The sequence below is a fragment of the Dama dama genome, chromosome 13 (assembly GCF_033118175.1).
Source record: "Dama dama isolate Ldn47 chromosome 13, ASM3311817v1, whole genome shotgun sequence".
Taxonomy (NCBI): Eukaryota; Metazoa; Chordata; class Mammalia; order Artiodactyla; family Cervidae; genus Dama; species Dama dama.
In genome coordinates, this window is record NC_083693.1 from 41699884 (window position 1) to 41713639 (window position 13756).

General features: G+C 38.8%; 1 protein-coding gene and 1 non-coding gene across 2 annotated transcripts; both read left to right on the top strand.

The window, feature by feature from the left end:
• Positions 1-9070: 9070 nt before the first annotated feature.
• LOC133067921 (GTP-binding nuclear protein Ran-like) lies at positions 9071-10098 on the top strand. Its single transcript, XM_061158973.1, has one exon. The coding sequence runs from the start codon at positions 9090-9092 to the stop codon at positions 9738-9740; it is 651 nt and encodes a 216-aa protein (XP_061014956.1). The 5' UTR covers positions 9071-9089; the 3' UTR covers positions 9741-10098.
• Positions 10099-10187: 89 nt separating this feature from the next.
• LOC133068726 (small nucleolar RNA SNORA18) lies at positions 10188-10318 on the top strand. The gene has a single exon (XR_009695679.1). It is a non-coding gene; the product is annotated as a small nucleolar RNA SNORA18 (small nucleolar RNA).
• The last annotated feature ends 3438 nt before the right edge of the window (positions 10319-13756 follow it).

The following is a 13756-nucleotide window of genomic DNA, read 5'->3' on the forward strand; positions in this document are numbered from 1 at the left end:
CTAAGTATAGTTATAGTGTTAAGTACAATATATCTACATTATTGTGCTACCAGTCTCCAAATTTTTTTCATCTTGCAAAACCAAAACTCCATAAACATTATTAAATAGCAACTTCCCATTTCCCACCCCCCACCAAGTCCCTGGCAACCACAATTCTGTTTCTATTAGTTTGACTACTCTAGAAACCTCCTATCAGCGGAATCACATTTGTGTTTTTGTGACTGGCTTATTTCACTTAGCATAATAATTCATCCAAATTGTAGAATATGTCAGAATTTCCTTCTTTTTTCAGTCTAAGTAATATTCCTTTGGATGTGTATACCACATTTTGTTTATCCATCCATCTGTTAATATACACTTGAATTGCTTCCATGTTTTGTTGTTGTTATTTACTTGCTCAATCAGGTCCAACTCTCTGCAGCCCCACAGACTGCAGCCCACCAGGCTTCCCTGTCCATGGAATTTCCCAGACAAGAATACTGCAGTGGGTTGCCATCTACATCTCCAGGGGATCTTCCCAACCCAGGGACTGAACCCAGATCTTTTGCTTTGGTAGGTGGATACTTTACCACTGAGCCACCAGGGAAATTGTTCCATGTTTTAGCTTTTGTAAATAATGCTGCTATGAGCAAGGGTGTACAAATATCCCTTTGAGACCCTGCTTTAAATTCTTTTTAGTGTATACCCAGAAGTGGAATTGCGGGATCACATGGTAATTCTAGTTTTAATTTTTTGAGGAACTTTTTACTGTTTCCCACAGTGTCTGTACCATTTTGCATTCCTACCAGTGGTGCACAAAAGTTCCGATTTCTTTGCATCCTCACCAACACTTGTTATTTTATGTTTTGGTTTGTTTGTTTGTTTTGGTAGTGCCCATCCTAATGGTGTCAGATTTTTTTTAATTAAACTTTTTACTTTGCTGTAATTGTAGATTCACATGCAGTTATAAGAAATGATAAAGACATTTCCTTCATTTGGCTCCAGCCTTCACCAGTGATGATGTCTGTTAATAGTACGATAGCTACACTCTGGAACTTGACAATGTTAGAATCCACCAGTCTTCAGATTTCAGCATTTTACATGATCTTTTTAAACAGATGAATCTGATCATATCACTTCCTTGGTTTTCCTTTGTTTGTTTGTTTGGTTGACTGAGTGACCTGCGGGATCTTAGTTCCCTGACCAGCAATCAAACCCGTGCCCCCTGCATTGGAAGCATGGAGTCTTAATCACTGGACCACCAGGGAAGCCCCGATTTTGTTGTTTAAAACCTTTCTAAGGATGTTCAGTGTATCATTGTTTAGATTATTTAAAAAATAAAATAAAAATTAGAAACAATCACAAATGTTCAGCAATAGAGGAACAGTTTAATAGATTACATCACATTCATGAAATAGGCATACAAGAGTTTTCCCGGTGGCTCAGTGGTAAAGAATCTGCCTGCCAACATAGGAGACATAGTTTAAATTCCTCGTCAGGGAAGATCCCAGATTCCGCGGAGCAACTAGGACCCTGCACCACAACTATTGAGCCTGTGCTCTAGAGCCCAGAAGCTGCAACTACTGAGCCCAGGCACCCTAGAGCAAGTGCTCTGGAACAAGAGAAACCACCACAATGAGAACCGCCTGCACCACAGCTATGGAGTAGTCCCCACTCACTACAGCCAAAGAAAAACCCAAGCAGCAACGGAGACCCGGCACAGCCCCAAATAAATCATAAATAAATAAATTTATTTTAAAAATTTAAGTGGGCATACAATGCCGCCATTAAAAAGAACATAGGGGCTATGTATATACTGATATGGACTAGTTCCTATGGTCCATTATTTTCCTATTGAGAAGAGCAAGATGCAGAACTGAGATTCAGGAGCGAGACAAAGACATTCACTCTGTTTTGCAGCAGTTCTCAGACTTTTCTGGGACCCTTTTATATTCAAAATTAACAAAGACTCCATAGCACTTTTGTTAATGAAGGCTTAGAAAATGTTATTGTTTAGTCACTCAGTCATGTCTGACTCTTTGCAACTCCACGGACTGTAGCCTGCCAGGCTCCTCTGTCCACGGGATTTCCCAGGCATGAATACTGCAGTGGGTTGCCATTTTCTTCTGCAGGGGATCTTACCAACCCAGGGATCAAACCCAGGCCTCCTGAATTGGCAGGCAGATTCCTTACCACTTGGCTACCAGGGATTCAGAAAAATTTTTAAATATTTACATATTAATCATTTAAAAATAACTATAATAAACCAATTATTTGTTAATATAAGGAATATTTTTATGAAAAGAAACTATTTTTAAAAAATTAGTGAGAAGAATGGCTTTATTTTGCTTTTGAGAACCTCTTTAATCCCTGGCTTAGTAGAAAACAGCTTGATTTTCATATCTGGTTCTGCATTCAGTCTATTGCAATGCATTGTTTTGGTTGAAGAAAGTGAAGAAAATTCAGTGTCACAAAGATATATAACTAGAAAAAAGAGGAAACTTCTAATAGACTTTTGCAGATATTCTTCTTTGATAGCATGTTAAAATTTGACAAGTGGAAGTTTCTTAAAGGTTAGCTGCAATGTAGAATCTGAAACAATACCAAGGACATTTTTTATCCTCTGTTTCCTTAAAATATATTATTCTGTCTTGCACTTTGAATGAATCTTTTATATGGGCATGATTTTATAACATCATGTATTTGTCATTTGGAAAATATTGATTGAGTTATGCAGATCTTCCAAATTTTAACACATTTTCACTATACAATATTGAAAAATCACATATGTTAGTATCACCACTAATCTCATCAGAAAAGTCTTTAAGTACTAGTAAAAGAAAAAAACTGCTGTTTCCTCTCTACTCACACTTCTGATACCAAATGTATGGATTTTTTTTCTATATCACCTGTTCTCTGACACTAACTTCTTGGAGTTACAGCAGACCCCAGAAGTTAAGGGCTCAGTCCCACAGACTGCCACCACTTTAGAGGCCAGCCAGAAACCCCAAGTTGTCACTTATACTTCCAACTAATCAACTATTAAGTCTAGGGTTCCCATAACCCCCTTTTAGATGATTTGCTATATTGGCTCACAGAACTCAGGGAAACACTTATTTACATTTACTGGTTTATTATAAAAGATAAAATAAAAGATAGAGATGAACAGCCAGATAAAGAAGTACATAGGCAAGATCTGGAAGGGCCCAGAATGCAGGAGTCTCATCTGCATGGAGTAGGGGTGCACCATCTTCCAGCACATGGATTTTTTTATCAACCCAGAAGCTCTCTAAATCCCTTTGGTTAAGGGTTTTTATGCAGGTTTCATTACATAGGCGTGCGTGGATGCATGCTAAGTTGCTTCAGGTGTGTCCAACTCTTTTCTACTCTATAGATTGTAGCCTGCCAGGCTCCTCTGACCATGGGATTCTCCACACAAGATTACTGGAGTGGGTTGCCATGCCCTCCTCCAGAGGATCTTCCCAACACAGAGATCAAACCCTCATCTCTCTGTCTCCTGCCTTGGCAGGTTCTTTACCACTTAGGAAGCCCCATTACATAGCAAGATTGATTAAATCACTGACCACTGAAGATTAAGTCAGCCTCAAGCCCTGCTGTATCTCCCAGAGATAAGGGTTGGACCAAAAATTCCAACCCTCTCTAATCTTATGATTGGTTCCTCTGGCAACCAGTCCAACATCTTTCAGGAGTCACCTCTTTAACATAAACTCAGGTGTGGTTGAAAGGGGCTTGTTATGAAGACCTCCTCTCACCCCTACCACTCTGGAATTTCCAAAGGTTTTAGAAGCTCTGTGCCAAGAAAGGGAGGAAGACCAAATACATATTTCTTATTTACATCACAGTTTTGATGCCAAAATCTGAGCCTCTCTGCGCTGGTGCCAAATTGAATCTTGGAGACAAGAATTTTGGGTGACATAGAAAAGAATAGCTTTATTGCTTTGCCATCACCAACTTGATGAGCAAGGTCCAGGAAATGGTGAAGGACAGGGAAGCCTGGCATGCTGCAATCCCTGGGGTCTCAAAGAGTCAGACATGACTGAGCAACTGAAAAACAACAATTGCTTTGCCAGGCAAAGAGGGACACAGCGGGCTTGTGCCCCTCAAAGGTGTGTGCAGGGCCTACACTCATTTTTTTTCTTGAAAAAAATAATATTATTGAAAGATAGTTGACTTTCAATGTTTTGTGTGCACAGCAAGGTAAGAACTCATTTAATCTGGCCTCCGGCAGTTTCCTCCTAATGAGCTTCTCTGGGTCCTTAAATCTGGCCTCAGGTGGTCTCTTGATGAGGTTCTCCAGGTTATCAAACTATGATCTTCTTTGGAGTGAAGAACACTATTATCTTCCACTTGTTGGGGGTTTCAGTTCTGGAGGCTTCTCAGCTTGCACTAGTGGTAAAGAACCTGCCTCCCAAAGCAGGAGATATAAGAAACGTGAGTTTGATCCCTGGGTCAGGAAGATCCCCTGGAGGAGGGCATGGCGACCCACTCCAGTATTCTCACCTGGAGAATCCCATGGACAGAGAAGCCTGGCAGGCTACAGTCCATAAGGTCGAGAAGAGTCAGACACAACTGAAGTGACTTAGTACACACACACAAACCATGGGAAAGTGCCTACTAAATATATGAAGGAACTGATAGAAGATAAGTGTTATTCTTGTAAGATCTATCTATGAGTGGTACTAGTGGTAAAGAGCCCGCCTGCCAATGCAGGAGACAAAAGAGACATGGGTTTAATCCTTGGGTCAGGAAGATCCCCTGGCCGAGGAAATGGCAACCTATTCCAGTATTTTTGCTTGGAGAATCCCGTGGACAGTGGAGACTGGAAAGCTATTATCCATAGGGTCCCAAAGAGTCAGACATGACTGAAGTATAGCATGTATACTTATCTTTTTGTCCACTCTTCATCTCCAGTGATAAGAGACCCTCCTTCCTTCCAGGTACTGAGGGAAACATCTTTGCAAGAGAACTTGATGCCCCGCCTTTAGGTAGATAAAGGAAGGATAAAGACCTCTTCCTGCATCAGTCAATTACCCATTACCTTCAGGTCAAAATAATACTTATGCCAAAATGGTATATTTTGGGGTGGCATATTTCAAATCCTAAAAGATGTTGCTGTTAAAAGTGCTGCACTCAATATGGCAGCAAAGATGGAAAATTCAGCAGTGGCCACAGGACTGGAAAAGACCAGTTTTCATTCCAATCCCAAAGAAAGACAATACCAATGAATGTTCAAGCTACTGCACAAGTCCACGCATCTCACATGCTAGTAAAGTAATGCTCAAAACTCTCCAAGCAAGGCTTCAATAGTACATGAACTGAGAAATTCCAGATGTTCAAGTTGGCTTTAGAAAAGGCAGAGGAACCAGAGATCAAATTGCCAACATCCGTTCAATCATCGAAAAAGCAAGAAAGTTCCAGAAAAACATCTATTTCTGCTTTATTGACTATGCCAAAGCTTTTGACTGTGTGGATCACAATAAACTGTGGAAAATTCTTCAAGAGATGGGAATACCAGACTACCTTACCTGCCTCCTGAGAAATCTGTATGCAGGTCAAGAAGCAACAGTTAGAACCACACATGGAACAACGGACTGGTTCCAAATTGGAAAAGGAGTATACCAAGGTTGTATATTGTCACCCTGCTTATTTAACTTATATGCAGAGCACATCATGCAAAATGCCAGGCTGGATGAAGCACAAGCTGGAGTCAAAATTGCCAGGAGAAATATCAATAACCTCAGAGATGCAGATGACACCACCCTTATGGCAGAAAGCAAAGAGGAACTAAAGAGCCTTTTGATGAAGGTGAAAGAGGAGAGTGAAAAAGCTGACTTAAAACTCAACATTCAAAAAATGAAGATCATGGCATCTGGTCCCATCACTTCATGGCAAATAGGTGGGGAAACAATGGAAACAGTGACAGACTTTATTTTGGGGGGCTCCAAAATCACTACAGATGGTGACTGTAGTCATGAAATTAAAAGATGCTTGCTCCTTGGAAGAAAAGGTATGACCAACCTAGACAGCGTATTAAAAAGCAGAGGCATTACTTTGGGGTCACAAAGAGCATGACTGAGCAATTGAGCGACAACATCCCAGTCCCTTGATGTGCCACAGCCTTAATTTGTGCTAAGGCACTAACAGCTTTACCCACCGTTCTTTTGAGTGATCAGTGAAGTGATAACATAGTCAAAGGGTAAATAATGTCTTAGAGTATGACTGTAACTGAGCACAACCCGGGGGGGGGTGGCCTCCTGGACACAAAAAGCCTTTCTGTGTCCCACCCCTCACCCTCTCCCCCTTGTTTTTTACTTTTAGGATAAAGGCTTTAGGCTCCTAGATATCCCTGAGTTCCAGGGAGAAGATTCAAACAGTTGCTTATCAGGGCAGTAAGGGAATGCAGAAACAAAGGAGGAACAGTCGAGAAAGTTTAGTGCAGTGATTAAAGCAGGATCCTGGTTCCTCCCCAAGGAACATACATAACACTATCTTTGAATTCTTCTGCATGGACTAAGGCCCCCACCAATGTGGAGGATGAATAACTTCAGGTAGACCACAAGATTCCTGGAGCATCACCCTGTGGCCTCACCAGCAACCAATCAGGAGAAAGTCACCCACCCTGCAGTTGCCCAGGGTGTCCGACTCTGAGACCCCACGGACTGCAGCACACCAGGCTTCCCTGTCCATCATCAACTCCCGGAGCTTGAAATACTTGGTATAATTCTTGGTATAAATACTAGGCATAAATCATGCAGGAAATGCAGGTTTGATTCCTGGGTCAGGAAGATTCTCTGGAGAAGGAAATGGCAACCCACTACAGTATTCTTGACTAGAAAAATCCCATGGACAGAGGAGCCTGATAGGCTATGTCCATGGGGTTGCAAAGAGTTGGACATGACTTAGCGACTAAACAACAACAACAAAATTTACAATAGAATGAAAACTTGAAATATTTGGTATAAATCTAGCAAAATATATGCAAGCTTGGTATGCTGAAATCAACATGATGAGAAAAACTAAAGAAGACCTAAATAAATGTTGATGAATTAGGAACATCAATATTGTTAAATGACTAATCCTTCCCAGCCTAATCTATAGATTTAAGGTAATTCCAATAAAAATTCCAGCATGTTCTTTCATAGAAATCAACAAGATGATTCTAAAATAAGTATAGAGATACAAAGGACCTTGAATATCCAAAACAGCTTTGAAAAAAAAAAAGAACTTAGCCACCTTTATTTCAAGATTTACTATAAAGCTACAATATTCAAGAGAGTATAGTATTGACTAAAGGACTGATACAGATGTCAGTGGAATTGTTAAAGTAATTAAACAAAGATTTGAGGCAGATTGAGGTAGCTCTAGGCAAACCAAAACCTAATCCAGAGTAAATTCCTGTAAGTGCCTCAAGGTTAAGAATTGAAACTAAAGAACAACCAATCACAAACAGCCAAATAAGGCGACTGCTTAAGTTATAGCATATCAAATAATTTCCTTGCTTTGCTTTCATGTATGCTCCACAAAAGGTTTTGGGCATAGCTCCTGCTTGCCGAGAGTGCCTATCCCCTTGGGTTGGTGCGGCCCCATTTGAATGGATGTTTGCTCACATAAACTCTTCCAAATTTTACTGTACTTTAGTTTATCTTATAACAGGTTAGAACTGAGAATAAAAAGGTAAGCTCACACATATATGGTCAACTGATTTTTGATAAAGGTGTCAAGTCAACTCAATGGACAAATAATATTCTTTTCAACAAATTATACTTGAACAATTGGACATTCATTTAAAAAAAAAAAGAACCTCAACCCATAAATCACACCATATTTAAAAATTAACTCAAAATGCACCATAGATAGAAATGTAAACCTACGCTATAAATCTTCTAAAAAATAGTAGAAAAATCTTTGTGAACATAGGTCAGGCAAAGCTTTCTTAGATATTATACCAAAAGCACAATCCATAAGGAAAAAATCAATAAACTATATTTCATAAATGTTTTTAGGGTTTTGCTTTTCAAACACTATTAAACAGATGAAAAGGCAAGCCTCAGCCTGAGAGGAAATATTTGCAATATACATATTTGTTATAGGACTAGTATCCAGAATGTATGAAGAATTCCCAAAAGTCACTAACAGGAAGGGGAATTTCTGTCTGAGGTGGCATGAAGAGGTTGGCAAATACTTTCCCTAAAAGACAAATATAAAACTGGACACATAAAAAACAAAATAAAAAAAATAACCTTTGCAGTGGTTCGGTGATTAGCCAAAGGCAAACAACAAATTGAGAATGATATATTCATGAAAAAAATGCTACAACTTTGAGCAATAACAGTAGAAATTTGCAATCTTTTCACCCGGGGCTGCACCCATTGCCCCCTAGCTTGATCATTGACAGTGATAGTGTTACCAGGGTGTGGATAGCATGAAAATCAGAAGTATATCCACAAAAGGGGATACACTTGAACTGAAGTAGGCAAAAACAAACCAGCATCACTGCTAATAAAAGTAGGCAACAAATTGGAAAATCTGCAGTTTTGCTAGCCTGGGTCAGAGAGCAGCACACCAGCAAGACACTTACTGGGGAGATCCTGGAATCCGGACAGCTATAGAAGGGCTAGGTCAGCTCTCCACACAAGCCTGGCTGGTGGGAAAGTAAGCACATTCACAGAGATCTACAAGAGCCCTAGCAGAAAGTGAAGACCAAGGCAGTCTTGAGAACTAGATGAACTTTGAATAAACTCCCCAATCCACACACAGATCAACTGGCAGAATGGAAATCCTATGGGTTCAAGGTGTTTGCACACATCCTCATATAAATGGAATCAGACACTATTTGTCCTTTTGCAACTGATTCATCTCACTTCATTTCTTTTAGAAAGCATAAAATTAAATAAAGCAATAATTACAACATTGTATCATCAAGTTCATAATGTATGTAAATTACATATAAAACTAGCAACATGCAAGAGGAGAGAAGCAATGGAGCTGTATTGGAGGAAGTCGCCATATTTAAGCAGAATTAAGTCAATATAAAAGTAGATAGTGATGAGTCAGACGGGCGCGGAGACGCTTCTGGAAGTAACATCGCGATGCCTGCCCAAGGAGAACCCCAAGTTCAGTTCAAACTTGTTTTGGTTGGTGATGGTGGTACTGGAAAAACTACATTCGTGAAGCGTCATCTGACTGGTGAATTTGAGAAGAAGTATGTAGCTACCTTGGGTGTTGAGGTCCATCCTCTTGTGTTCCATACCAACAGAGGACCTATTAAGTTCAATGTATGGGATACAGCTGGTCAGGAGAAATTTGGTGGACTGAGAGATGGCTATTATATACAAGCTCAGTGTGCCATTATAATGTTTGACGTAACATCAAGAGTTACTTACAAGAATGTGCCTAACTGGCATAGAGATCTGGTACGAGTGTGTGAGAACATCCCAATTGTGTTGTGTGGCAACAAAGTGGATATTAAGGACAGAAAGATTAAGGCAAGGTCAATTGTCTTCCACCGAAAGAAGAATCTTCAGTACTATGACATTTCTGCCAAAAGTAACTACAACTTTGAAAAGCCCTTCCTCTGGCTTGCTAGAAAATTGATTGGAGACCCTAACTTGGAGTTTGTCGCCATGCCTGCTCTTGCCCCGCCAGAGGTGGTCATGGACCCAGCCTTGGCAGCACAGTACGAGCACGATTTAGAGGTTGCTCAGACAACTGCTCTCCCGGATGAAGATGATGACCTGTGAGAAAGTGAAGCTGGGGCCCAGCGTCAGAAGTCTAGTTTTATAGGCAACTGTCCTGTGATGTCAGTGGTGCAGCGTGTTTGCCACTTTATTATATAGCTAAGCAGAACATGTGCTTAATCTTTGGATGCTGAAGGAGATGGATGGGCTTTGGAGTGAATGTGGCAGTTTAAAAAAAAAAAAAAACCTTCATTTTTTGGACCTGCATATTTAGGTGTTTTGGAACACAGTTGTTTCCTCCTTGAGTTTCAAATATAAGACTGCTATAGTCACATGACAATATTGAGAGGTGGAATCTTGTTTGTTACTGTCATTCCCATTCCTTTTCGTTTAGAATCAGAATAAAGTTGTATTTCAAATATCTAAAAAAAAAAAAAAAGTAGATAGTGATTAGTTAGGATCTTAATCCTTAAGAAAACTACAAGAAAATAACATTAAAAATGTAGTTAAGTTGAGGTCTATCCCGATGGGGCTTTTTCTATAAACCTACGTCGTTGGAAACGCCTCATAGAGTAACTATGTAGTTTCCTTTATTCATAGAACTACCTGTTAGATCTGTGGGAAAGAACTACAAGACATAGCTGCCAATTAAACTATGAAAAACCTAACAATTTTTTTTTATCTTAGGTATTGGCATATCCCAATGATCTGTCAAGTTTTAGGGTGTGACAACTTAGGAATTAATATGATTTGAACTTGATAAGCTTTTAGAGAACTAGACATCCCATCTCCTGACCCTAAACAGGATCCTATAGTGAACTGCTTGAGGAAATTGGATCTCTCTTTTTTTTTTTTTTTAATTTTTTAGAGGGGGAGTGGCTATATCTGACTCTATTTTATTTTATTTTATTTTTTTTTTATTAGTTGGAGGCTAATTACTTCACAACATTGCAGTGGGTTTTGTCATACATTGACATGAATCAGCCATGGATTTACACGTATTCCCCATCCCGATCCCCCCTCCCACCTCCCTCTCCACCCGATTCCTCTGGGTCTTCCCAGTGCACCAGGTCGGAGCACTTGTCTCATGCATCCCACCTGGGCTGGTGATCTGTTTCACCATAGATAATATACATGCTGTTCTTTCAAAACATCCCACCCTCACCTTCTCCCACAGAGTTCAAAAGTCTGTTCTGTATTTCTGTGTCTCTTTTTCTGTTTTGCATATAGGGTTATCATTACCATCTTTCTAAATTCCATATATATGTGTTAGTATGCTGTAATGTTCTTTATCTTTCTGGCTTACTTCACTCTGTATAAGGGGCTCCAGTTTCATCCATCTCATTAGGACTGATTCAAATGAATTCTTTTTAATGGCTGAGTAATATTCCATGGTATATATGTACCACAGCTTCCTTATCCATTCATCTGCTGATGGGCATCTAGGTTGCTTCCATGTCCTGGCTATCATAAACACTGCTGCGATGAACATTGGGGTGCACGTGTCTCTTTCAGATCTGGTTGAGGAAATTGGATCTTAAAGATTACAGGTGGCAAACTTTGAAGTGCACTCCACTGAAGATCAAAGAGGCCCAACTAAAACAGCTGTGGCATCACAGCTGTGGATTGAGCAGAACTTTTTGTAAGGGCTGCCTTGAAGATGACAACTTTGGAGGAACTATGGTGACTGGCAGTGGAAAGAATCAGGACGTGTGAAAATCCTTAAAAATTTATTGACTTAAATAACTTTGCCTATGTTATGAATAAAAAGAAACCTTTGTGCAAAAAGAAAAAATGTAGTTAAAACAATCAACAGAGGAATGATGAGAGTACATTAAAAATATTTGTTTAACATAAATAAAGGGAACAGAGGAACAAAAAGGACATAAGAAAATAAATAGCAAAATGGACTGACATAAATAAAATCTTATCAATACTTACATTAAACATTAATGGTCTAAACATTCCAGTAAAAAGATGTAGACTGTCAGAATATCTAATAAAGCAAGATCCAATTGTACACTGTCTACAAGAGGCACATTTAAAAATTTCTATTTATTTATTTTGGCTGTGCTGGATCTTTAGTTGCTGTGAATGGGGGCTGTTCTCTGGTTGTGGCACGCAGGCTTTCTCACTGCAGTGGACTCTCTTGTTGCAGAGTATGGGCTCCAGAGTGTGGCAGTAGTTGTGGCAAATGGTTTTAGTTGTCTTCTGGCATGTGGAATCTTCCTGGATCAGGGATCAAAACCATGTCCCCTGCATTGGCAGATGTATTCCTAACCACTGGACCACCAGGGAAGTCCAGGAGTCACATTACATTAAAAAAAATATAAATAAATTGAGTATAAAAGAATGGAAAAACATATATCATGTAAAAAGTATTATTAATGACATTAATATCAGGCAAAATTAGACTTTAAAACAAGAAACACTACTGCAAACAGAGAGATACTCCATAATGATAAAAGAATCAATGCATCAAGAAAATAAAACAATTATAAACAAATAAGCAGTTAATAACAGAGCCCCAATACTTGTGAACCAAAAACTGACAGAAATAAAAGGAGACATAGACAGTTCAACAACTATAGTAGGGGATTTCAATTCACCTCTTTTGGTAACTGATGAACAAATAATCAGAAAGTCAGTAAGGATACAGAAGATGTGAACAATGGTCTCAAGCAATTTGACCTAATTTTGATAGAAAATCCAAACCAATAGCAGTAGAATATACATTATTTCCAAGCAAACATGTAACATTCTCTAGTCTCTAAGACTCTATAAATTTTAGTCCAGGAAAGAAGACTTAAGAAACAACACAATTTTTACCAGAGATGTATTGCACCCACAGGCATTAATTTCTGCAAAAATCCCCCAGTCAATAATATGTTAAAAAGATTGAGGTTATACAAGGTATGTTCTTCATACACAACAGAATTAAATTAGAAATAAAAAAGAGCAGAAAATTGAGAAGCCTCCAAGTATTTGGAAATTAAAGAAGTTACTTCTTTTTTTAGAAACATTTTATGATTACTATTTATTTTTGGTCATGTTAGGTCTTTGTTGCTGTGCGTTGGTTTTCTCTAGTTGCAGCAAGCAGGGGCTACCCTTCGTTGTGGTGCACAGCCTTCTCACTGCAGTGACTTCTCTTGCTTCAGAGCGCAGGCTCTAGGTACATGGGCCTGGGCAGTTGTAGCCCTCAGGCTCGATAGTTTCAGCATGCAGGCTCAGTAGTAGTGGCACATGGGGTCAGTAGTTGTGGCACAAGGAATAAGTTGTTCTGAGGCATGTGGAAATTTCCCAGACCAGGGATTAAAACTGTGTCCTCTGTATTGGCAGGTGGATTCCTATCCACTGTAACAAAAGGGAAGTCCTAAACAAGACACTTCTTAAAAAAAAAAAAAAAAAAAGTGGAATAAATTGAATGAAAATTCAAACACAATATATCTATATTTACTGCATGTCATTGAATCAAAGTTAAAGAATAATTTATAGCTTTAAATGCTTAGGTTAGAATAGGAGAAAAATATTAATAATCTAAGTTTTTGCTTCAAAGAGATCAAAAAAGAAAAGCAATGTTATACAATGTATTAATAGAAAAAAGAATAAAAACTGTATGATCATTTCAATGACGTGGATAAGCCATCTGATAAAATCCAACACCCTTTCACGATGAAAACACTCAGAAAACTATGAATAGAAGGGAACTTCCTTAATCTGATAAACGGCATCTATGAAAAACCCATATTTAGTGGTAAAAGACTGAAAGCTCTCCCCCTAAGATCAGGAACAAGACAAAGATGTTCAATTTTACCATTTTATTCAAGCATTGTACTAGAGATAATAGCCAGGATAATTACAAAAGTAAAGGGTGGAGGGAGAGGAAGAGGATTCTTTTGGAAAGGAAGAAAGTAAAACTATTTCTATTTTCAGATAACATGATCTTATATATAGATAATCCTATGGAAGCCACAGAAAAACCTATTTAAAATAATAAATAAATTCAGAAAAATTTCTTTGAACAAAATACAAGTTAATTCAATAGCAATGACCAATCCAAAAGTGAAACTAAGAAAGCA